Here is a 26,252-nt window from a genome sequence, read left to right as displayed (position 1 = left end):
CCAGTGTGGCTTTTTACTGACTAATTTTTCAGGCGTCTTCTCGTTACATCTGCTTTTTTTCCAATGACAGCTGATAAATGTATCATACAGCCACTCCTGACTCAACAGAACCTAAACCAGACACAGCCTGCGTTGTCATTACTAAAATGATTATGCAGGCCAGTGTGCACCAGGCTTTAACAAGACTTTTGTTACCTTCATTCCTCTGTAGTGAGCCCCCAGACCCCATTTTTCTTCCCTCAGATTCCCCCCCCTCTTAACCCCTGTGTGTGGGTAGCCTCAGGTGGCTGAGGTTAGGTTAAACAAGCCACCATCAAAGCCCTATTACCACTCGGGTCAGAGGAGGGTCAGGGTGCAGCAGGGTGTGTGGTTTGAGGCCCTAACTGGAGGGCACAACTGCCAACCAGCCAAACAGTACGTGCCCTGGATGGTTACACAAGCAGCAACTCTATTATGCTCAGCTTTACACTGTGCACAAAGCACAGATGTCTATGTAGCCATAGCAAATAACAGAGTAAAGCTGTATACGCCAAAGGGAGCAAGTGTGGTTCTCTGCAAATTGAACAGGAGAAAACCTAAACCCTAATGAAAGTAAAGGGTAGGGAGGCTGAGAGGGTTGTTGAGGTGGGTTCCTCGTGTTGATTGCAGATCCTACATATCAGGCAGCTGTCACTGAAAACTCCATAGTACGCTTTTTGTTTTAGTTCTTTTTTCTTTCTTTCTTTCTTTCTTTCCATCCATCCTGATATTCCTCCTCAGCTCCTCACTGTACTGACACCCAACGGTGGTCAGTACAGTGAAAAGTCCATTTTAAGGGTCATTGGTGCTAATCCTTCTAAACAATGAGGAAGACGAAACAATGAGCTCGAGGAATAAAGGACCTCCTGTCTGTACCCCAGATGTTTTGAGGAGGTCTGTTGTATTTGTATCACGCCAGATAACAAAAATAAATGGTCCATTCAAAATGGAGGTTTTATAGAAATCACATGAACCATTTGTTACCCAAGGAGTTCATGAATCTGGCAGCATACATCTTTAACTTGGACGAATCCAGCCTGAAGGAGTGGCACCTTTACAAATGTGTGTGTTTGAACCACAGGTCTTTCTCTAACCTCAACCAATTCATTATTCGTACTCACATAAAGCCAGCAAACACAGTTTTAAAACACAACTGTAGATCTGTTTGTAGCAATGAGTCAGTCCAAATAATACACACCACCTCGCTCTCGTTTCGTGCTATTTTTTTTTTTCTAGATGTCAGAATCCAGACATGTGGTTAACATTAATAGTTTTTGAGTGCATACATTGTCACTATAAGATGAGCTGGGGAGAGGCATTATTTCATTTACTTTTTGTAACCAAAAGTCATTTTTGGTTTACAAGTCAACATATGAGACACAGAGAAGAAAGTGTATCAATTGAAATGGAGTTAAGATTAGAGATTGCCCAAAGAACGAGAGGAGGACTGCTCTTCGTCTTCGTCGTTATGAGGCATGAAACTTCAGGCTTCATTCTAATGGTCGCTATGCACTTAATTAGCCCTGCCATGTCAGTTGGTTTAGACAGTGTGGCTATTGATTCCATTTTAGCGAACCACATCAGCACCACAAGGTTTGTATCAGATTCCACAATGAACCCTCTTGTCTATTTCCCCACCTCTCTAAGTTCCATGAAGAGCCCATTGCTGGGAACCATTGGTATGTAAAATTAAATTTGTGCTGGGTGCTAGCATTACACAAGCTCACTGACTGGTTAACAGTTGACTTAAGAGTTTCACAGCTTTGCAGACTTGTGTGTGAGTGTGTGTGTTGTATCCAGGATTGTTTCTTACCCTGGTACCCTGGACCCCTCGCAGCAGGAATATATGGTTTTTGTAGGAATAAAACTTGAGTATTTTTTGTAAGGGTGTCTGTGTGCTACCGTCTATTTGTGCAGTAGTTTGTGTTGTGTGAGTAATTCACTGTGAGGTTCTGTGCACTCTGGCACCCGGTGCTGGAGGGGTGTTTGCCCCAAACGACGCCAATGTTTGCACAGGGCTGTCACGACGACTGGGCTGGCTGGACTAGACACTGCATGTCTTCAGTGCAGGACCAACCAAATTGCTTTTAGAGGTCTTTCTGAAGTGGTGCTTATCATATCACTGTAAGAGAGCATATCTTTATTATCATTGTACACTGTAGCACTGGATGTAGTGTTTGCATGTTTTTATTCAACCTTTAAATGTCATCCTGCGTGTAATCGTAACCGGTCATTCTTCATCTTGTTCCATCACTTGGCCAACAACAATTTCTTAAAAGTTTAATTTACAGACAGCACTTTTATTTGGAGCAAGATGCTTTAATTATGTTTTGTTTCTTGGGAAGGGGACATTGGTCAAAGTGAGATCAAGGGGTGGAGACACGCACTGGGGTTTGAAAAAGGCTCAGGTGTCATGGACCTACCATTTGTTTTCAGGCCATTGACTCCGAATAAGGAAACAGTATGGTGCCACTCAGTTGGATTGCTCTCCATAAGGCACTGTTTCACAGGCAGTGATGGAGTACGCACAACACGGTCATGGTCCACCTCACATGCAAAGGTCTGTTGTTTCGTGATAATTAGTTAAAGGGAAAATTACCTGCTACTTGAATTCAATTTGATAATGACATAAGTCTACTTGCTTTCTATTCTGTGGCTTTATCAGTACCGTAAAACATAATTTAAGAAAATACACAGTTATCAATTGTTCTCATCTGAACATAAAGGGTCTTGGGGTAAAATAATAGGGATGAAATTGCTGTGAAGAGAGTGAAAACAGGAGTGTAACGCTAACTTCAGTTTTACACTGGTCACTGGCATTTAGCAAAGAATATGTAGAGTTTGTAGGACAAATCATGACATAAGGGATTATAGAGGCTGCAAAGAGGTCTGAGGGACTCAGTGGCAATCAATGTGATTGGCGACAGTGGCATTGAGGTTAATGTAGCGGAACCCTCACCCTGCCCTCTGCGCTTCTAACCCCCTCCCCTCCACTGTGGTCCCATCCTCCCCACCGGCCCTGTGTCATGCTTGACTCACCAGGGGTTGACTTGTGAGTGATAGGCGGGTGGGTGGCTTGTGATTGGCTGACGCAGGAGGGAGCTTGTGGGTGTTTGAGTTCAGATAGCCAATGACAAGGTCCTAGCAGAGTGAGACGGAGAGAGTTTGTGTTAGAGAGAGAGGGAGAGAGTGAAACCAGAAGAAAGAAAAACTACAAGGATGATGGGAAAATGAAAGGAGACGTGTCAAATTCACAGAGGTGAGAACGGTTTCGTTTTGTCCAGGTTAGGAGTTCATTGTGTAGGATGTGGTTTACAGCAGTGAGTTTTTTCTCTCCCAGAATGGTTCATATGCAACTATACTATAACTATGCAAGTTTTCTTCTGCATACAATCAAACTCAAATTTTGGATGGAACTGTGCTTGGATATGATTTAACATATCTTTAAATGTTGCAAAAGGGTAAGGGTGGCATTTTGTTTACTTTCTGTGAGTGTACTCCAATTCACTATTTTTGCACTTTGAAAATGCCTTTCCCCCTTTTCATCACATTAATGTCTTTTCCATAGGTCTCACAGTTGACCACAGCTGTGAGAGCCACACGGGTGTGAGTGAGTGGCCTGGCTGGACCTCGTTCTCCCTCCCTTCATCTCTGGTAATCCTCTGAACGAACCATCCCGTGTTTCCTCGCCCAGACAACATGCTGATGCAGTGGCTAGCCTGGTTGGCCCTGCTGGCTCTGGACTGGTCTCCAGGCAGCTTGGCCTTCACCACTACCAGGGCTCAGAGCCTGAGAGGTCGCATGCAGAGAGACCGCAGAAACATCCGGCCAAACATCATCCTCATCATGACTGACGACCAGGATGTTGAGTTGGGTAAGGTTGGCACACTTCCTGGAATTCTGCTGCTCTTTGTAACCTCTCAAATGGTTTCTGTTTTTCCTTCTGTTTCTTCCACTAATCCCTATTATTCCCTCTGACACCTCTTCCTACATCCCTTTGTCTCTTTGCGTGTTTGCATGAGGCTGTAGTTCATGTGGTGTTCCTCTGCACATGAAATATTAAAGAACAGAAGCAGAATGGCCATCTGGCCTATTAACTGGGTGAATTGTAATTATTAATCAGCAGGTCAAGTAATCTCATGGGACTCCTGTGTTTCTCCAAAATCAGATTACGTAAATATGTTAAATCCTTTCGGTAGCAATGTTTGATAAATCTAGATTTCTATAGAAGTAACAAATCTCAGTGAACGTTTAACATTGGTCTCCTGCACTTTTCACCAGGTTCTCTGCAAGTAATGAATAAAACCCGAAAGATCATGGAGGATGGGGGCACTTCTTTCACCAATGCATTTGTCACTACCCCCATGTGCTGCCCGTCACGCTCCTCAATGCTGACGGGCAAGTACGTCCACAACCACAACACCTACACCAACAACGAGAACTGCTCGTCTCCTTCCTGGCAGGCTCAGCATGAGCCGCGCTCCTTTGCTGTCTACCTCAACAACACTGGCTACAGGACAGGTTGGTTCACCAACATACAAAAAAGACACTTTATGGGTGGAATGGTGGAGCAGTGGTTAGTGGTCGCCTCCAAAAGTTATCTATAAACAAAAAAAAAAACAGGTTTATTGATAACAATAAATGTCAGTAGGTGTGGATGTGAATGGTTGTCCAGCAGAAGATTTAGTGCTGGAGCAAAGAACTACTTTCATGTAACGATGGTGTTGTCTTATTTGTTATGATTGCTCATCTGTAGAGGGTATCATCCCCATTTAAACACGATACTGTCATTCACAACCAGCAATACTCACCCCAGCTATATTCGCTTGTGCTAGTCGATGCAGATTATTACTGTCAGCTGGACTCCGCCTCCCTGCCTGACACTCTGCTGTGAGAAATACAAACATGGTCAACTGCCAGGTCAACTGCCAGGTCCTATCAGAGAGTGAGTGATATTCAGGCATTGGTCTGGGCAGCTCGGTGGGGTCCTGTGGGCTGCAGCATGGCCTGTGGTTTTTGAGCAGATGCGTTGATCTGCAATTAGCCAGCTCCAGGGCAGACTGGCTCTCTGCCCAGCCTAAGTGAGAATGTTCAGAAAGTCAGAGACGATGAAGAGAAGCCAAAAATACATGTATCTGACACATTCAGGATTACACGAATGGGAAGTGGTAAACAAAGAAAATATACGTCATTGACATTTTCTTTAAAACACACTCTTGAGTTGCTGTCTCTCTTTCTTTTTTCCAGCCTTCTTTGGGAAGTACCTCAATGAATACAATGGCAGCTACATTCCACCTGGGTGGCGTGAATGGGTTGGATTGATAAAAAACTCACGCTTCTATAATTACACTGTCTGTCGGAATGGTTACAAGGAGAAACATGGAGCGAGTTATGCCAAGGTATGTATTCCCATAAGTGCTAAAAAAGTAACAATCAGATTAATTGCTTATTTATTTTCCTCTTCATGGGCCAGTAAAAACATCTTCACCTGCCTAATTGCAGGTTCCATTCTTTTTGTAAATACAGACAGTGGAGCATGATTCTTATCAGAGTGCTGTGATCCAGGCTGGAAGGAATTCTCTTTGGAGGATTAAAGGGAATGAGGTTATTTTCTGCAGCATCCCTTTATTATGATGCGCCTTACCTCAACATTTAGAGCCTATAAAATCTCAGCATCTTAATGAGAAAGCAAAGCCGCCTGTGATAAACACCACCCTGCACTTGTTTTTGTCTCCTATTCTGTCTGTTGGCCCCTCGCCCCCTTCTCCTTTGTCTCATTTTTGCAATATGATTTTGTGCTATAAAAACTGAGGGGGAAAACTTCACCACCGACAGACTCTGGAGATGATCTGTGGTCGCTCAGTCTTTTTCTGGATCTGGGTGACATCTATCTTCCTTGAATGTTTTTGTAAGAGCTGTCAGTTTGTTTTCACAGTTCCAAGCCAACATCTTCCCAAGAAGCATACTATTGGGGACATGAGGAATCCATAAGGTGGTTTTATAGTTTGGACACATGTCAGGTTTCAAGAAGGTCTGCCCGGAGGATGAGCAAACAAATGTTTGGACTGCTATTCCTCTGCCACATTGGATGGAACTGTGAAGTTACACACAAATTCAAGCTAAGGTGTTTACATGACATTGGCTTGGTCAGCAGATTGTGGTTTGTAAGCAAATGGACACTCTATTTGCTATTTACTGCCAAAAAACATTAACCTGCTGCGACAGCACCTCATTTTAGACTCTCACGGGATAAAAGTCTGGATATTAGTGCAGCTGGCACACCGCGTCACCGAGATTTGATCGCTCACAGTTTTATTCAGTTCCATTTTCCATCTGTAGGATGTCGACTTTTGTTAGAGCTCCTATATGAAGTTACTTGACTATATGACCCCCCCCCCCCTCCCCCTTCAAATTCAATACAAGTGTCATAAAACCCGAAGCAGCTGCATTGTTAGCCGAATGTGACTGTTTGTCACTGGCGCTAACACAAATCTCCATGAATCACAGACGGAGCATCTCACATAGAAAACGTGTTAACTTATTACACCTTGCTGAGACGACGAACTGCTTACAAATGAAATACTCTTGGGAAGTTAAACCGTGTGTGAATGAGTTTAGATGAGGCCAGTTTCTACCGGACATCGCCAGAAGCTTTTGAAAAAAAAAAAATCCTCACCTCCCTGACTAGTTTATAGAAAGCATTGACTGTGACACCATCAATTTGTTATGACCTGCCAGAGCCCTCTGCAGAGGCTTTGAACATCTTGCAACTAAGAGAAATCAAGCATGTCAATGCTTTGCCATGTGCTTGGAATCAGTGGCCCCCACCCGCCGCCAGCATTAATGGTGTGGCTTTTAACAGAGACAGGAAATATCAGGCAAAGCAACTTCTGACATTTCAGGAAAATCTGCCTTTACCCTTTCATCCTAAACATGGCACTCACCTCTGCCAGGCAACAACAGATGGGTGCCAAAACTGAAGTAGAATGGCTGATTGGCTTTGGAAACTTGGCAAATACTATGGTGATTTAAGTTTATGGTGTTTTGTATTTTTAAAAAAAAACAGACTGCACCACTCCTGGGGTAAAGTTTTCTAATTAGATTACTCCTGTGGAATGTAACTTAACTTAACCATGGGACGAATTCACGCATCCTCTTTATTCTTGTATTCATGTTCATGTATTGTAGGTACTCTGATTTGAAGAAGGAGAAAGGATGTCTGTGTTTTTCCCCATTTTTCTCATGGGTGTGCAGCTCATTGCTTACTCAGCTCCTTTCCATTAAAATACCTCAGGCGAACTGTGCGTCCTCAGTTTATTGTCTCTACTTCATATGTTTTGTCATCTCCCAGAGTGAACATACAAAGAAAATAAGACATTAAGTGAGACGAGAGAGGAAAAATGATTTGAGAAAGAGAATGGCTACCGCTGGGTTGAGTCGAGAACTGTCATAACAACATACCATTGGAGAGCACCAGGCTTCTCTGGCCATCAAGTGGTGTCACATTCAATAGTACAGAGATTCACTGATGAGGAAACAGCCCATATACTGTATACACATACTCACATAGACTCAAGCACACACTCGCACTTACACAGACAGGCGAGCTGCCAGCTGTTGACTCGACAGATTGGTACTGTGTGTACTCAGTGAACCTAGTTCACAGCCCCGCTGACCCCTCTCCGTTTATTTCAAAATGACTGGACGAGCTAGAGCAACATGTCATGGTGATTGGATGTGTTGCTGCTAAAGGGTTTTACCATTGTTTGTGTTGCCCCCACCCACCACACACCCTCGTTCTTTCTGTATCTGATTTATTTAGCATCTAATATTCATTCTTCTTTTTTTTCAGGACTATTTCACAGATCTGATCACCAACGACAGCATCAACTTTTTCCACATGTCGAAGAGGATGTACCCTCATCGGCCTGTGATGATGGTCATCAGCCACGCCGCCCCTCATGGCCCAGAAGACTCAGCTCCTCAGTATGCGGAGTTCTTCCCCAATGCCTCACAGCACATGTAAGTTACATCCAGGCTCATGTTACCACACACAAAACAGTGCTCTTGTCTTCAAATTGAACATTATTTGAAACGTTATGCACAAACATATTCATGCAACTGTTGTTGACATCATTGTTTTTCTCATGTCACCATCTAATTGGAGTTAATATGGCGCCTAACTGTATTACAGCATGCATACCCATCATTTCACAGTTAAAGGTCGCCAGGAAGGCACAAGGAGCGACTCAGCATGTGTAAAATCGTCATGATTTATTATCCAAGAATCTGGAGCACACAGGAGGGAGCTGGCTTTGTACTAAGTGATACTCCCGCATTTCTGCAGAGCTGCACGCTCAACGTGTCTGTTATCACTTGGTGGACCCTCCGACAGGCTCCAGGGTGCCGGACACTGAGAGGAGGGGTGGATCACGGCTTGTTGTGTCGCAGCACCCGAAGCATCCCACCTCCTCTCCTGTCTGTTTGCTCTCCCTCTCTCCCTCTCTCCGTCTGTCTGTCTACGCGTCTCTCTCGTTCTCTCCCAGTGTCTTGTCTCGTTGTCTCATCCCTTTGCTACTCGTCGCACCCCTCCCTCCCCCTCTGCGTGAGTCACGTAGGACTTCCTGACCCTGTCCATATCAATCAGTGGTTTCTCCCTGTGGCTCCTGGGACGAGAGGAATGCATTGTGTGCTTCGGAACACCCTTTGTGACATTATTAATTTATTTTTAGCTCGAGCCTCACTGTGGAGGGGGTATAGCTGAGGCCCGAGGCTTACCAGAGGGGTTGCCCCAGTGCTTTGTGTTTTGTGTGTAATATTTTGTTACAGTGGCAGCGTGGGTGACTCTGCCCCTTGTAAAAAAAAAATACATAATTAATTCCTTTTCTTTAATTTCATATCAGACACCGTGTGTAGCAGTGCACCGACTTGGAGGAGACGTGGCAGAGAAGTAGCTGCTGCCTCGTAAATCAAAGGAGCGTCTATGCTTTTGACAGCAACAATAGGAGGGGAGGTGTGATGTTAATGTCATTAACATTCCTTCCCAAAGGTGTTTCTGCCACATCTGTTCAATATAAGCCAAAATGTCTGTGTTTTAAACACCATAGATGTGGCAAGGTCTGAATGTTTTGCCTGTAGCGATGAATGGGTGGAAGTTAGACTGGTCGTAACTCACTCTTTGCTTGGGGGGAACAGGACTGTGAGTTTTCGTGTGAGCATCGGAGCGTACTTTAATCTACAACTCAAAACCCAACATATGCAATAATTCTCCAACTTATCAGGTAGATACAGCCAATGCAGTATAACAGATTAATAGAAAGATGAGTACTTTATTTTATCTCCTGAGAGAAATTCACAATAATTCTGCCTCCCCAAGGTTATAATGCAAATACAGTTGCTATTCCTGTAATCAGGTCGACCTAATTATTTGTCAAGTAGGAATATGTGACAGGTGGCAGGTGTGACCTCTTCATTCCACTGACCCCTGCATTCCTACTTCTCTGATGCCCAGGGCCCCATACCTTGGTGGCCCATCGCCCAGAGACGGGTCCCTTTGTTGGGCTTATTAGACCGCCTGGCTAGGTGGGTGAAGAGTTCACCCTTCTCCCAAACTGGCCTGAGGAAATAAGGGTAGAAAGCAGCTCACTCAATCAGAGCAAAGCTGCTTCTGGAGTAGGTCTTCATTAAGTATTTAAGTCTTAATACTTTGTCCAACGGGCTGCTTATTCAGGAGAGAAACGCGATCCTCTCGATGTAAAGTCTGGGGGCTAACTTTGTCTTCACATTTTCCTATTACAGGCTACTGTGTGTCATCTGTACCTTGCAAAGATGCCAATAAAGACAATATGAGCACAGACAGGGGGAACAACCCCGCGCTACTGCGCTACAACTACAAACCAGGGTTTTTGTTCAACCTTGCTGTCGAGTCTGTTATTCTTTCATTTGAAGTGACCATCACTTACAGAGTCTTTGGTCCAGAAGTTGTTGCGAACCTGACTATGGGGTCTGTTATTTTCTTAAGCATGTGCCAACCCTCAAATGACTCGCCTGTGCCAAGAGCTCAGTAGAGCAAGGAGCCTCGTCTCTGTGTGAGGAGAGAGTTTGTCCGGGTGAGGTGTGTGAAAACAGCTATGGTGTCGGCGGCTGGGTGCTAAGACGTTTCCTTCAGCAAACAGAGCGGCTATTGATGCAGGGCAGTTGCATTGGACAACTGTGGCACCTGTTACTGGGCAGTAGTTTGTGAAAAGTAACAGGAAGACATCGCAAATGGGCTCTTGATCGTCATGGGCTCTGACATGTCACATGCAGACAGACACGTTTTACATGTTCATTATTTATAACTGTCCTAACAGCTCTCAGGGAGGTGTCAGTAGAAACATGAAAAGGCAGTCAATTTGTTCCCTTCCTTTGCCTCTTTCCTCCAGCACGCCCAGCTACAACTATGCTCCAAACATGGACAAACACTGGATCATGCAGTACACAGGACCCATGAAGCCCATCCACATGGAGTTCACCAACTTCCTCCACCGCAAAAGGCTGCAGACGCTCATGTCTGTGGATGACTCAGTCCAAAAGGTACTTAAAGTATAGTTTATGTATTCTAGGTGTAGAAATGTCCTGGTCATAGTCGTTATTCCAAAGACATCGTTGGCTCTGAATCGAGAATTTTGTGTTTTATTCTATTATCTTATATCTCATACACTCAACACCTGTCTTACCACCCAGGTTTATGACATGCTAGAAGAGACCGGCGAGCTGGACAATACGTACATAATCTATACAGCTGACCATGGCTACCACATTGGTCAGTTTGGGCTGGTCAAGGGGAAGTCGATGCCTTACGACTTTGACATCCGTGTTCCGTTCTTCCTGAGAGGACCCAACGTGGAACCTGGGGCAGTGTAAGTCGTGGTTCCTACTGTCGTCCTGTTTTCTGTCATCTCCTTTAATAAAATGAGTTCAGTTTGTCAGTCATGTGTGTTTTTCCCCTGCGAACCACAGAAACCCCCATCTGGTGCTGAACATTGATCTAGCTCCCACAATTCTTCACATCGCTGGGCTGGACACTCCTCCAGACATGGATGGGAAGTCTATCCTTAAACTACTGGAACAGGACAGGACAGGCAATAGGTTTGTATGCTTCTTTGGGACATTTTGGAAGGAATTTTGCGTTCAATAATTGCATAGTGTGGATGATATGTACAAGAGTTCGTTTTATTATGATTAAGTACATTTCCAGAGCCAAAACGATTGCTTTTGCTCAATCTGGGGAAAAAAGTGTGTTCAAAGCAATTTGGCTTCTTGGTCTCAGCTGTGGAAGCATTTCTTGTTGTATATTTATGGTTGTAGACTTTTGTTTTTAGTTGATAAGTTTGATCTCAGTGGACCGTGGTCATTATTCAGTTTATGGTGTTATGAGCACCGTGTGATTGTTAATATCCTGTATGTGCACCATAAAGTATATAACACTGTGTGTCACATTAGAAAACAATGCTCCCATGTCATGCTCAGGGCTTTCATACCATTACTTGGAGTCTTGTCTGGTTTAACTGCCATGTTTGATAGCTGCATGCCAGAGATACTGAAGATGATGGCCGCAGAAGACCATATGAATTCTATAAGCTTTGTGCGTCTTGTTTTCCCAGATTCAAACCCAACCGGAAACCCAAAGTCTGGAGGGACACATTCCTGGTGGAGCGAGGGTAAACTGAAGTTCTTTATTCTTTTCCACACCACAGGCACCTCTGTGTCATTTCACAGCATTGTGTCTCACCCAAACCTGACAAAACCTCTCAGTGAACCCGAAATGTGCAAGGCTCAGTGCACGTTCCCTCTTCCAGCAACACAGCTGCTTTTCCCAGTTACTTGTTATCTGACAGACATTTCCTGACCACAGTAAGTTTGGAAGGCAGGGATGGTGAAGAGGCTGGAATGTTTCTAAGATGTTTGGTAAAGTTATAAGCCACTAGCAAACGATGACAGTTCACGCAATCGGCACCGATAGGCACGTGTGTACCAAGGACATTTGATCGTTTGCCAGAAAAAGGGGACCCTGCATATATTAAGCACCTATTGGGGCCCAAACCTGGGCAGAGACAGACATACATGTCAATAACATGGCAGATATATATATGCAAAATAAACAGAGGCTAACCAGGCTCAGTATGCTATTACCTGAGGAATGGCCCGAGGGTTCTCGCTCAGTGCACTCAGAGGACATTTCATCAGCTCCCCCTGTGTGGAATGCAGCAGCCGCTCTTTAGCCAACTGTTTCCCGAGTGTTTTCGCTGCAGTGTGCTCTCCAAAGCCTGTGTTACCTTTTGACAAACCTGCTGTCACAATCACAAACCTGACAACACTGAGAAAGACCATTTTTGGGGGTGAACAAGGAGCAAAATCTCTATTTTTTTTAATTACGCTCCAAAAGGAGAAAGATATGGAATGCACACAGTCATATGTTTCAAATGTATCAACATCTGGAGACATGAATCCAGCAGTATGAAAGAAAAAGCCGTTGGGCTGCAGCTCCTCCAGATCAGTCTCTCACTGGCGTATGCTTGTGTGACAGAAATTGCTGGTCTGCTGTGTATGAAATGAAAAGAGTGTGACCTTTGACCTGTAGGGGCTTTAGCTCCTCTAATCCTTTCTTCCATTAATCCACGCTGTTTATAAAGGCTGTCTGCTTGTGTGCTTGTGTCTAAATGCTGAGATTAGCCTCTCCAGAGCCTTCAGTCTGTTACTCCGGTGCAGATGCAGCTGGACACACAGTAGCTAATATTTTTTTTGTACAGTTATGCGATGTGCTCTATGAACTCAGAGCACTGTACCTCTGCCTCTGTCAAATGCTAAATGAAAGCTCAGACTGACCATTACGTTTCAGAATCTAATTACCTAATTCAGCTATCAGGGAAACATGTCAGCAGCCGTCGATCGGTCTTTAATTACCCTTGGCTCAAAACCGGAAATGACAGCCAACTTGGTGTGTGAACATTGGCTCTTTTCCCCTGGAAGAGCGTGCGTGACAGGATAAAACAAGACAACAGCCATACTACTCTTGAGGGGACAGGTTGTTCTGTGCTTTGTTGTCGCCGTCATTCTGTCTGCGGCCAGGCCATGTTGGCAGTAGGCTGGGGGTGGGGGGGGAGTTGGCAGGGTCCTGAGCAGAGCCTCAGCCAGGCGTTGTGGTGGTGGTGGAGGAGGAGACGGTGCAGGGCAGCTCAGCAGGATGCCAAGCTGAGGTCAAACAGCTTGGCCCGGAGCTGAGCACTACTGTGAGGCTGAGTGGAGCTCCATGCCCAAACCCTCTGACAGACTGAGACTGTACAGAAGCGATGCGCTCATTGGCCATGAGAAGCCTCCAGGAAAACTACCTCAGTAATCGCTCTCTCTCTAACACTGTACGTGTCTTTGAATACATGTATTGATGATGTTTTCCTCTGCTGTTTGTTGGGATTGCGCAGAAAGATCTTGCGGAAGAAGGAAGACTCCCTGAACACACAGCACACCAACAGCCTGCCCAAGTACAAGAAGGTCAGGGAGACTTGCCAGCAGGCAGAATTCCAGACGCCATGTGAACAGCCTGGACAGGTACCATACACACACCCGTACGCACGCTCGTGAATAGGTTTCAGCACGACGCTGTTAACAGCCAAGAGTTCCCTCCAAATCATTAGTTCTTGTTTGACACCATTAGTGTGTGCTGCTTTACGAGTGCCTCCGTGTTCAACTGTTCTGCAGAATCACAAGTGAAACTGCCGTTGACAAGCACGTCGTTTGACTCCTGGTGGGGCCTGTTTGTTTGCATGTTGTTTTTATCTGTGGCCATTCATTTTCTGGCAGACCAACAGCAAAGTGGAACAGTATGAGGCCTTGGACCGGAATAATAAGAATTGTTACAAGTTTCAGGTAGCGTTAAATGAGGAACGGTCTAATGTGAACCAGACCCACTTTATGGGAACATTACTGTGTGTATACATAACAATAACTTGGTTAAAGACAGCGGTGGAGCGTTTTATGTCCGTGGTGGTCGTGAATGAATGGTAGAGTCCTGCTGTGTCGTGCCTGTTCGTACAAACATTGACCAAATGACCAATATTCACACAGATCCATTGTTGATTTTAATTTGCCTGTAAAAGAAACAAATCGTGTCTGTCCTAACCGCATGATCGTGTCACAGATCTTTTGTGGTTCTTTGGGTGTGATCATGTGATAACATGATGGTTTTCTTACCAGATTGACTCAGCAGTGGTTTTGAGCGACCCCTGTATGTTGGTGGGGTACAAGACAGTCGGAGTAACATGTGGCACTTGGGGTCTTTTGCACCGCACTCACGTTTCAGCTTACATGACCGTCACAACTGCTCCGAAGCACCCATTCCCCTCCTCCTTCCCCCTTCATCCTCTGCTGTCCTGAATGTCTGCAGTGATGCTGGGTCTGAAAAGCCCTCACAGGAGCAGGAGGCGTAATGGAAGATAAAGAAAACCCCCAAGTGGCAGCACATCCCTCTGTCTCCTTTGCTACTTGTCTAACACTGTCATAACAGCTCTGTTGGGATCAGAAAGCTCTTCATCACTATATGAGCCATCCAACAGAAACCCAATCTGCCTCGTGGCCCAGTTCCTCATTCCCACACTCACAGACCATCATCCGCGTTGCGTTCTGCAGATGTGTCTCTTCCATTTATACAAGGCCGGAGCAACGTCACTCCTCAGCAATTAGCCTTTCTTTTTATAGTCAGACCAAATGTTGAGAAAGACGCGGAATATGTGTGTGTGTGTGTGTGCGTGGGTGTTTATTTACAGACTTAAGCCAGTGACGCACTTGGCATGGACATACCCAGAGTGAAAGTGATAGAGGTTCCCATTTGTTTTCAGACACCAGACAGATCCAATTCATTTCATGTGGTCATTTTCATTTATGTTTGTCTGCTTCTTTTTGGCGTCTTCCCCCCACTGAAGTGTCAACACACAGAAAGATGGTTTTATTGTCTGGGAACAAGCGAGGAAAGATGGCATGTCACAGAATGGATGAGGTGACGAAACCCGCTCATGTTTGTTTTTGCTTTGTGTTTTTGGACAGAAATGGCACTGTGTGGAAGAAATCTCAGGCAAGTGGAGGATTCAGAAGTGTAAAGGAGGTTCCAAAGAGGGCTCCAGGAAGAAGGCTCGCAGCCTGAAGCCCCGCAGCAGCTTTGAGACCCAAGAGAGGGCATGTGACTGTGGGGACAGTCTCTACAAACCCTCCAGGACGGACCGCCGGGCCCACCGGCAGTTGTCTACATCTGGGCAGCGTGAGTACACAAAAGCTTGATTTAACATATTAGGTGCATTCTTCTCTTTCATCAGCAAGAACAGAGCCTGATGGAGGATTGGATGCATATGTTTGTTAATATCCATTCCCTGTTTTAGAGATGTTTTGGTATTCGATAGCCTTCGTCATGTAACAATCAGCTGTTTTTTTTTCTTTTCTTACTTCACGCTGCTGATGAGTGTCTCCCAGTATCAGTTGGCTAAGAGAAGTCTCTGTGGATTTAAGGTTGATTTCTAGTAATGGATTATATATGCTCTAAAGGGAGACAGATGCAAGGAAAAAGCAGAAATCCTGCAACAAGCCCTGGAATTTGATCTTGTGTGTGTGCCTGGGTCGGTGGTTCAGAATGGTTTGATGCCCTCTAGTGTAGCTCGGGAAGGTTGCAGCTGAAATAATATCCAGGATACGGCTCACAGGCATGTTGCACATTATCTGAGTCTGTCCAAGTAACACGTTCACTGTGTGTTTGTGACAAATCTGTTGCAGGTTATCGTCCACGTTTTGTCCACACTCGACCTACTCGGTCTCTTTCTGTAGAATTTGAGGGCCAGATATACGACATTGACCTGCAAGCCGACGATCCATCGGCAGTCCGCAGACGTGTCATCTCAAAGCGCCACTACACCTCAGAGGACCCCGAGTTTGACTTGGGGTCAGATGACGGATCGGAGGAGATGTTAGCAGATGACACAAACACCGTAGGATACCACAACTCTGTGAAAGTCACTCACAAGTGAGTGGACAGCGTCCGAAGGATTTCACGGCGCCTTCATCTCACTAGCAAAAGGAGGTGATGGTGATGTGTGTGTTTGTTTCAGGTGTTACATCTTGACGAATGACTCTGTCCACTGTGAAAGAGAAATCTACCAGTCCTCCAAAGCCTGGAAAGACCATAAGAGCTATGTAGACCAAGAGGTGAGAGCACAGAGCAGACACGCCTGCCCTGTCGCTCTGTGGATTCTCACAAACTTCTGTCACATTTCATCGCAGATTGAAGCACTGCAAGACAAAATCAAAAACCTTCGAGAGGTTCGAGGCCATCTGAAGAGGACTCGGCCAGACGAGTGTGACTGTGGAAGGAAAAGGTAGCTCCTTTTTACCTCCATACAGCGAGGAGTTTATCTCCCATTTGTTTGGGTCAGAGCCTTTTGGACTCAGACAAATAAATACGCAAACACGTGCAATAAATGCATACAGAGATAAAAAGTTTAGACTTTTTCTTTGTTTAACACCAGCTATTACAACAAAGGAGAAAGAAACAAGGCGGAGAGAATGAAGAGCAGGAATGATCAACTCCATCCGTTTAAGTGAGTGTCTCTTTATATTTCCAGTCCCAAAATGTCCTCATTGTTTCATATATTCGGCTGCTTAACTCGACAACGAGCCTCATCTAATGGTGCGTGAAGTCATGTTAAAATACCAACATGAGAAATGTTTCCTTTAGTTGTATACTATTTAAATTCTGCTTCCAATTTCGTCATAATATCATCATCATCATCATCATCATCATCACCATAATCCTAATACCAGACATGCAGTGTGACTACAATCGCATACTGACTCTAGTTAAAACTAGAAAATGAGCTACTTCTGTCTCGGTTGTAGCAATGCGCTTCTACATTTAACGGCTAAGAAAATGTTTTGTTTTAACGTTGGACTGTACGTTGTGTCTCTCTGACTGCCTGTGACATTTTACTGTGACTTTCTGGATGTCAGCGTGTGTGTGTGTATATGTGCTACAGAAACGTGTCATACGCACATTGTGGTCGAGGGCGTGTCTCGTTTACTGGACAGCTAATGACAAAGCAGATTAATGGTCGTGGGCCCACTTCAGGAAGGGATTGAGTCACATGGACGACAGAATGACTCAACAAAGGGAAGGGAACTCAGTCAATTCCTCAAACACAGGAGGAAACATTGGGAACAGATTGTGCCAATACAAAGCAGCTGTTTTCGTAGCGCCTGTTGTGAGTTCAGGCAGCGAGTGAAGAGGGACGGTGGCTAGAACGTCAAACCAAAGAGAATTGGACGATGTAAGAGCTTAAACATGAAAGTAAACAGGCTGTCATGTCTTGGCGTTGACTTTGTGGAAGTCCCCGTACAGACCTTCCACCACTGTGGTTACTGGCAGCAGAAAGCGTAGGCGCTGATGTCATCTGCATCACATTGTTTTATAATTTGCTCATGTTTCTGTCCAACAGAGAGGCTGCACAGGAAATAGATGGGAAGGCCCAGTTGTACAATGAGATCCGTAGAAGGAAGAAGGAAAGGAAGGTGAAGAAGCGGCAGAGGAAAGGAGACGACTGCAGCCTGCCTGGTCTCACTTGCTTCACACACAACAATGACCACTGGCAGACAGCTCCCTTCTGGACTCGTACGTATACTTACTTCTGCCTCCCTTTTACCTGGTGTTACTCTAAAAACAATAATAAACAGTGGTGTTATTGCTAAATCTCTATCTGGGTACACAATATCAAGTCCGCCGCGACGTCTCTCTACATTTCTGCTTATTTGCAACGATCAGGGGAACTCAGGGGAAGCTAAATGCAACAATGAGCTTAGTCGGAAAGCAAGTATCTAAAACACTCTGGGAAGTCGACCGTCATGTCCTCTCACCCACCACGCCTGCTCCTTGTGTATGTCTGTTGAGTTATTTGTTCCACGCTGACAAAATCTGTCCGTTGTTGTCCAGTGGGCGGATTCTGTGCGTGCACCAGCTCCAACAACAACACGTACTGGTGCCTGAGGACCATCAACGAAACCCACAACACACTCTTCTGCGAGTTCTCCACCGGCTTCCTGGAGTACTTTGACCTCAACAGTGACCCCTACCAGGTGAGTGGACATCACTTTTACCGTCAGCGTCCTGCTGGTCTGGTGTTTTCATACACATCACCTTCCCTGCTACGGTTGGCGTCTCGACCCTCCTTATGAGTCGTGCAGCTAAAATGATTTGTGTCTGTCGCAGCTGACCAACGCTGTATATGCGGTGGACCGTGAAGTCCTGAACACGCTTCACGCCCAGCTGATGGAGATGAGGAGTTGTCAAGGATACAAGCAGTGCAATCCTCGGCCAAAAGGCTTGGATACAGGTAGGAAAAAAAACAGGTTTTTACTTTTCTTCTGACTTAAATGTGTAAATAATAATAAATGACAGAGGCACATCCCGACTCCGACGGGTTTAGCTGTCGTGGTTATGCTGCCTGACATTTCACATTGAATAATTTGACCGAAGCTGTGGAAGTTAATGTGTGGGACAGATGTTAGATAAATCCATTTGTGAATCAAATGAAGGCTAAAACAGTCCCAGGAGCGGCGTTGGTTGCTGTTGCTATGGTTTGGACATGACTTGTATAAATCCAGTCTAATCGTTTGCAGTGTTTTGAATCAGTTTGAGTGTCTGTGGTGTGTTTGCACATATCTGCATGCTGCATGCATCTGGGGATGATTCATTCAGGATGTATGCAAACATTTCAGGTGGAGGTCAGAACCGTTTGTCTATTCACTGTTTTCTCCATGACACATGCACAAACTCTGTGACCACTCTTTTTTTTCCCCAACAATTTCATCTTTTTTCCTTCATTTTTAAATAGCTGGCTTTTTCAAATGTCTTGTTCTACAAAATAAGGGCATATAACACTCCCGGCCCCCTCCCCTCTGACTCACTGAGTGGTAGAGCTATTATGTGGAAGATGCTGTCATCACTGTGTTTGAGCCTGTCATGCATCACTGATATAGTCCCCGTTTTTGTTTTGTTTTTTTCATCACCACCACATGGTTCAGGCATCCTTATACGCAGAGATGGTTCATATGTCATGTTGCACGTGTGTGGCATGTTTGTGTCCTGGGGAAGGAAAAAAAAAAAAAAGTGTGTAATTAACAGCTGGAAAGTGGCGCAGCAGAGCCGCCAAACTCTGAGAAAACGGACTGTGTTCAGTGCTTGGCTTGTTGGGTCTGTCAAAACCGTGCCAACACTATTTCAAATCGCAGCCTTAATCCCTCACTTGCAAATGGCTGCTCGTGCAGCGTGCCAGGAACTTGTGAAACTGCTGCTGTGGTGACATCAATAATAGTTTTTGTTGGGAAAGGCGAATATTAAAATGAAATGGATATGGCAGTCGCTTACTCTATTTGTGGAGCGTGACTTAACCATCATCACTTGACCTCTGTTGTTTTGGAGGATAAACTCTGGTGAACTCCATGTGGACCAGTCATCATCTCAATATGACCTTTCCAACTCTTTTTTTTTTTTACCTTTTTCATCTCTCCAACCGCCCTTTTAGCCGTTCCTCCCTTCCTCCGTCTGATCACCTAATGATTGCATTTCTCCATAGGGAGTCGCAGCTGTGCATGAAGAATATCTTCAGTGTGAATGATCTGTTTATTTCCCTCCCACGTCTTGAATCAAAGCATTAACTATGGATTGCTTTTATTTTTCTGATCAGGAGGTAAAGATGGAGGAAGCTATGAGCCACACAGGTATCCACCAATTTTTGTTTCTCTTCAGTGGCTTTTTCTTTAACACCTGCATGGGCCAAATTGCCTCATTCTCACTAATATCCATCCATTGGAGTGCTGGCGCTTGATCTGTGGCTGCATGCTGGGGACACGCTAACAAATCATAACAGATTTGTTTTTGTTTTTGTTTCCATTGGAGCAGCTTCATATGTTGTCACGTCTTTGCATACAATCTCTTTTTTGTAACTTTAAACATCTGCATTTCAAGGAGCTTTTTGACGATCAGCATATCAAATTAGTCTCTTTACCGGTTAGCACGGCTAAAGGAACCTCAGACGTCTCATCCGGAGGTGCCGCCACTCGACAGCCATCAAAGCATCAAGTGCACGTGAATGACAATGCATGAGCCTGTATCATCCCCCATCCATCATCCCGTCAGCTGCTTATTGAACTGACAGCTACGTGAGCACTAGCATTATTTTACTCAGATTGAAAGTAAGTTAACTACATAACTCTATAGTTAGTTAGTCAACTATTCCTTTAACATGTCACATCCACAATCATCCATCCCATCATGCACCACTTCTCGTAGCCATTAGCTGGTGGTCGCTGTGGACAATCGAGTTGCCGTGCCTCCTCTGTCCCCCCACTGACCTCTGCCCTTTTGACCTGTTTCTGGCACCTGCTTACCAGGCAACAGCAGCATCGAAAGCGGTCAAAGAGGAGGCCGAGCCTGTCCTTCCTGTGAGTCCGCTAAGCCTCTGCCAAACCTTCTCTAGTTGCAGTAATTAAAGCTGATTTGACAAGAAAAGCCAGCCACAAGTGGGATTAATCCTTCTTTTCTTTTCAGACAGCAAACTGAGTCCAACTTTTAATTATCCCTGTATTTGTAGCCGTTTTCTTTCTGCATTTCTGCCCTCTTTTATTTCTGGTGCCATTCAGCAGCAGCTTTGCTTTAATTCCCTTTCTGTTTTGTTTCATCTTCTGTTCAGTTGTTTTATTGCAGGTTGCCTGTCAACGTGTCCCAATCTGACATTCACTGTGCTCTTATACATTTGGTCCTAGTTTATCGTGGATCAATAACTATTTTTCCAGTCTTTCTAATTTGAACTTCCATGGCAGCGTGTGTTTGCGGCTGTGATGGCTTGAACATAATGGGGTCGCTGTGTTTATCTCATTCATGTCGCACTGCTTTGAAGTGTTTGTGTGTGTGTGTGTGTGTGTCTGCGTCGCTTGGGGCCACGCACCCCGTGAAGTAGGCTGCTGTATCGAAGGGGTCAAAGGTTGGGTGGACGTGCATGCATGTGTGTGCGCGGCCCTTTACTCTTGTACTCGGGTTTCTAACGCTCTTGTCTCTTTCTCTCTGCCAGCACACAGCCGATATGGGACGGACGACAGGGTTAAGCTTCCAAACTTGACAGACGAGGACGTGAACTGGCAGGGACTGGAGGACCTGTATAGCATAAACGAAAGCCTTTATGAATGTAGGCCTGACTACAGCCCCAGCCCCGACAACTGGGTGAACTTCCAGAAGGATGTAGATAATATGTTTGCACTGCGACACATTTTAAACAAATTTAACCAAACCCATAAGCTCGACAACTCCACCCTGCCAGAGCTGGGCTCCGGAGCCGGGGGTGGAGGCCTCGAAGTGGGCAGTGGAGAAGAGTTGGACTCAGTGGGGAGTTTTTGGCCTGGCCCGACGAGAGAGCATCACCTTATCACCCCCGCCCCCGGCACAATGCTATCAGTGACCCCCACATCGAGGCCCACGCTGGAGAAACTGGGATCTGTTGTCAACGACCTTCCTGAGCGGCTCAGGGGCAGATCCGTGGAGTCTGTCCCGTCGTCATCGCCGGCTGGCGACCAGTGGGTGCAGCAGCTGGAGGAGATGGATGGAGAGGTGTTCAGTGGGAATGGACTCACAGAGCTGGGAACGCGACACGACAACGTGCTGCGTACTCAGAACGGCCTGCAGGCTCAGCTGGAGTCGGATCCAGGCCCCGCAGAGGACCCACTCCGTCGGCACAACCCGGGCCTGGGGCTGGGCCATGACGAAGAGGAGGACATTTTCCAGGCCCAAGGTTTCCTCCCTTTCTCCCTACAGACACTGAGGCCCAAGGTGCAGGCCAGCCCGACTGGGAGCCCCCCCACCACACAGGATGTTGGCATGGTGCTGCAGGTGCTGCCTCAGGCTGCTCTGCCCCTCACCTTGGACTACGAGGGCAGCGGCTCTCTGCCTCAGCCCTCCAATCAGACCCTCTAAAGGCGAAGGCTTGAGCTGGTCGCCATAGAGACACAGAGATTGGTAGAGGAGCTTGCCGAGAGTGAAGGCGAGCGACGCCACCTCATTCAGATTGAATAAGTATTAAAGTTAATGTTTATTTTTTTACAGGTGCCTACAGTTCTTAGTTAACAGTGTTATGTTTTTTGGAATATATATTTAGAAAATAAAAGCCTTAATGCAGCTAAACTTAAGTGTTGGATTAAAATGTAATATGAATGTTTTCTTTAGTGGTGAAACCATGTCAGCATCTGAGTTTAGAGTTAGTCAGCTGGAAGTACCTCAAACACGCCATCAGTCCCAAATGTGCCCACTCACTTTAATGGCCAAATCTCCCCCAAATGCACTTTTGAACTTCTCCACAGAATGACCCCTCACCCTCCACAAAAGTGATATCTGAAGAAGTGCAGAACTCCTGCTTCTTAAGTAACGTTCACTATATCTTTTTAACTGCTTGCTTTATGTTCATGTTTAACATTTGTGTTTCAGACGTTCATGTGGGTGACATCTGATTCAGCTTCACCCAGGAGGAGGTTCTGTATTTTTGAACTGGTTGTACCATGACAATAGTTCTAATATTGCAGCATCTTTTCTGTTTACATTTGACATTTTTAGTAAAGTGATTCTGAAATTCTCACACAATCACCAGGAGTTAGCAGATGTGTCCGTTTTTGGGAATGTCGCCAATTCATCTCGTTCTGTACGATGTCGTGCTTTGATAATCCGATCATTGTGTTGCACATGGAAAATTCAGCAGGAATGGAGAAGTTGGGTCCCCGATGACAGCAGTTTTTGCAGTCGATGGTATGTCAGTAAAATTCATCACATTGAAGTATTTTACCTGCAAACAGTCCATTAAGTGACCTGGTTCTGCAAAATCCTGATGCTGTCCTTTCCCTTCCTAACAGTGTGTGTAGAAGTGTTAGATCTCTGGTTTCAGGAAAACCACAAAAATAAAACTCTCCATGTGATGTCAAGTGCTTTTTGAGAATTTTATAACCAACGTTGCAATGACTCAGACAGACAGGTTTTGTTTCTGCTTTTAATGACAAATATCAAGTATTCAAGGCATTTGTAAACCAAATGTTCACAAACATCAATTAGACTTCTGCTCCTGAGGAACACAAAGCAATAAGAGCTCGGCTTTCAGCTTCTGTCCAGGAAAACTCACTGCGATGTAAAATACAATCGTGTGAAAGCAGCCAGCCTGATGTTGCTCTCTCCTTCCATGGACAGGCTGACGTGTTTGACTGGTTGGTGGCTGGTTCTCTACTTTCCCTCACAGTTTGCTCAATGTTCAATGTTTCTTTGCCTTGTATTTTTGTCCAGACCACAAAAACCATCACTTTGCTTTCATGCGATGCACTTTTTGATGTCAAACCTCTGAGTTCATGTCGCTCATAAAAACCATGTTTCAACACTGATCACCTTTATTCTTCTCATCACACTTGATCAATACTTCAACACTGATATTCCTTACTGGACTTTGAGGGAAAGGCAGAGAATGCTGACGACTTGGGACAAGGACTTTCTGGGTATTACAACATCAGCATCTCTTGTAAAATATATTAAAAGAAATACATTTACAACCCTGCTCTGTCCCCCTTCAAAAGAACTCATGACCATAATACTGTTCAAAACCTCCTGCTGGTAGCTCTAAGTCCTTTATACTATGATGTTCAAGGGTTAGTCCATAAATATGCTTCTAACTATGTTTGAGCTCTAATATATGCTTCATTTGCTTTGTCGATATTTACATGACGATCACTTTGCAATAAGTCATTTGAGGTACAAAAGTCACAATAATACTAAACACCACCGACTGCCGTTGTCATGTCTACCCAGCAACAATCTTTTCATTACATCCTGTTCTCCAATCCTCCACAAACGTTTACTGAAATGGAGTCCCAGTGACATACAATTACTTTATTTTAAATTACTCCTCAAAAACAGCTGGAAACAAAAAGGACATTACCTCCTTTTTTCTGTGTCGCTGCGTTTGATGAAAACATTTAAATTATGACATGAGCCAGAGGTGAAATAAAAAAAATAAAACGACGTTCAACATTTGATCTTTGTGTGAGTATCTGATTGTGTGAATGTTACGTGAAGGAGAGCAGCTAATTACAGTTCAGTTCTTTTGTGGGACAGAAGGTCTGAAAACCTACATTCACTGGCCTTCATCAACGATCATTTCTCTGTCCACTAGAGGGCACCGCCACAGGCTGATACAAGTCCACACCACTTCTCCACTCCTTCATGATTATTATGGTACTGTATGTTACCAGCGTCTGACGACCATCAGAATGGAGAAGCTGACACAGAACCCAAAGTGAGGCGTCCTTCCATCATCTTCCCATTGTTCCATAAGTTTCAGATTAGCAGATAAAACAGCAGTTCTGCCACGTTTCCAGTTTCACATCTTAAAGTTTACAGTAGCTTCAGCACATGAGATAACTGATTCCGTTCTCCTACTTTTGCTCCTTCGCTGATTGACATTATCGGCTGAATGAAACAAACCCCGTCGTCCTCTGGCTGTTGGCTCTGAGCTACATGGTGACCTTGGCAAGGCGAGAATCTCTCACTGCCAGACGCGGTGACGTTGGACCGTTTCCAAACACGAAGGCTGAGGGGCCGCCAGGAAGTTTGGCTTTTCTTTTTCTTTTTTTTTTTTTTTCCAGTTGCTAGCATGTACGCTGGTAGCTATGGTTTCTACTGGACTGGCCGAGACAGCCTGAGAGGCACAAAAAATAAAAAGGAAAGCAAGAGTCACTTTTGAAAAAGCAAACGAGACGTTACCAGACGAGAAAACAGGTAGAAGAACGGCCCGCTCGCAGGGGTTAAGTGGACCCTCAGCTTGGACTCTAAGGTAAAATGGTGTTTGCAACTGAGCTGACTCAACAGCGAGCAGAGAGGAGGAGTTCAGAGGGAGCTGTACAGTACTGAGAGGGGAGGAACTGTACACAGGATCTTGCATAGTACAGGTTTGTCAGTTGTGCTTTAGACGCCATGTTTGTGATGACTGATCTATTCGGAGATCAGAATGCCCTGCCCTTTAACAGTAGCACCATATGATGTCTTTACAGGTCCAAAAGCGGAGATCCGAACGTCTGTCGATGCTGTGTGCGCCTCAAACGGAACAACATTTAACAGCCCTTAAAGTACGGTGGGCTTCCTCGTGTCTCTGCCTGTCGGCCCTACAGCAGCTTTAGAGCTCCGCCTGGTGTCTGGCAGGTGAAATGCAGACCCTGCACGGAGCTGGAGGAGAAACAGGAAGGCACATGTCACAATGAAGGACACAGGAGGGAGGCTTGCATGCTCTCAGACATGTGCAGAGCCTCTGTGTTGATGTGGCAATAGGATGGGAGGGCTTATTGCTTTGAGGGCGTTGCCGGGGCAACTGAGGCTGCTGTGGCCACGGTTGAGCAGCAAGGCGGCGGGGGGGTCGGGCCGCGGTGGGATGAACACCGGACAGGAGCGGGTGCGGGCGTGACTTTTCTGGCCTCCGGCGTGGCAGATGAGCTCGCTGACGGTGCCCAGAGGAGGTAGGTGCTGCCGCCAGCGCTCGGCTCGCTCCTCCTTGTGCTTGATCGAGTACCAGGTGAGGAAGATGAAGACAAAGCCCACGAACTTGAGGCTGGCGGCCAGCCCAAAGTAGACGAAGCGGAAGGAGGTGACGTCGTATTCCCAACAAGAGCCGTGCACGCCGCAGTCCTGCTGCCACAGCATGCAGGTGGTGTCGATCACAGCGCCGAAGTAGATGGGGTGTGGGGATGTAGGCTGCAGACAGAGACGTGGACATTCACTGTGTGGAGTGGGGAACACTGAACTCATCTGCACATGTACGATTATTTACTTGTACTTTTACTTACTACTTGCAAATATATTTAGTTTTAGTTCTAGTTTTAACTTTGCTTATTTTTTGTACTTCTAATTGTACCTCAATATTGCATGAGAATTTGCGTCACAGGATCAATAGAGTAACTATTTCTAAATCCTGGTTTTTGAATGTTGCTAAAAGACTAAACCCTCTGACAAAGGATATCTCAGAGCTCCAATCAATGAAACACAGGGTGTGTGGAACCATAGAAAGATTTCATCGCTTCGTCAGTGAACACATGAAACCGTTGCTGGGCTGCCCTGGAGGTGCAGCAACACCCTTCCACCACTTGGTGGCCCCATT

At 45.4% G+C, this 26,252-nt stretch overlaps 1 protein-coding gene across 1 annotated transcript; it reads left to right on the top strand.

The window, feature by feature from the left end:
* Window positions 1-3,717: 3,717 nt before the first annotated feature.
* On the top strand, window positions 3,718-22,051 carry LOC144739799 (extracellular sulfatase Sulf-1-like). The gene is made up of 18 exons (XM_078622692.1): window positions 3,718-3,892; window positions 4,300-4,539; window positions 5,266-5,417; window positions 7,871-8,040; window positions 10,443-10,593; window positions 10,744-10,919; window positions 11,020-11,148; window positions 11,664-11,720; window positions 13,479-13,605; window positions 15,097-15,307; window positions 15,814-16,060; window positions 16,146-16,242; window positions 16,318-16,412; window positions 16,563-16,634; window positions 17,529-17,701; window positions 18,020-18,162; window positions 18,296-18,419; window positions 21,156-22,051. The coding sequence occupies exons 1-18, from the start codon at window positions 3,718-3,720 to the stop codon at window positions 22,049-22,051; spliced, it is 3,435 nt and encodes a 1,144-aa protein (XP_078478818.1).
* The last annotated feature ends 4,201 nt before the right edge of the window (window positions 22,052-26,252 follow it).

This window comes from Lampetra planeri, unplaced genomic scaffold, assembly GCF_965212315.1.
Source record: "Lampetra planeri unplaced genomic scaffold, kcLamPlan1.2.h2 scaffold_1718, whole genome shotgun sequence".
Classification (NCBI taxonomy): domain Eukaryota; kingdom Metazoa; phylum Chordata; class Hyperoartia; order Petromyzontiformes; family Petromyzontidae; genus Lampetra; species Lampetra planeri.
Note: the sequence above shows the minus strand (reverse complement) of the source record. Positions and strands in the feature narration are given on the sequence as shown.

Bases quoted from the DNA above. Each gene is read 5' to 3' on its own strand.
- LOC144739799 (XM_078622692.1), top strand. From the start codon at position 3,718: ATGCTGATGCAGTGGCTAGCCTGGTTGGCCCTGCTGGCTCTGGACTGG. The intron at 10,920-11,019 runs GTAAGTCGTGGT...TGCGAACCACAG, and splicing joins AACGTGGAACCTGGGGCAGT to AAACCCCCATCTGGTGCTGA. The intron at 16,413-16,562 runs GTAGCTCCTTTT...GTTTAACACCAG, and splicing joins TGTGACTGTGGAAGGAAAAG to CTATTACAACAAAGGAGAAA.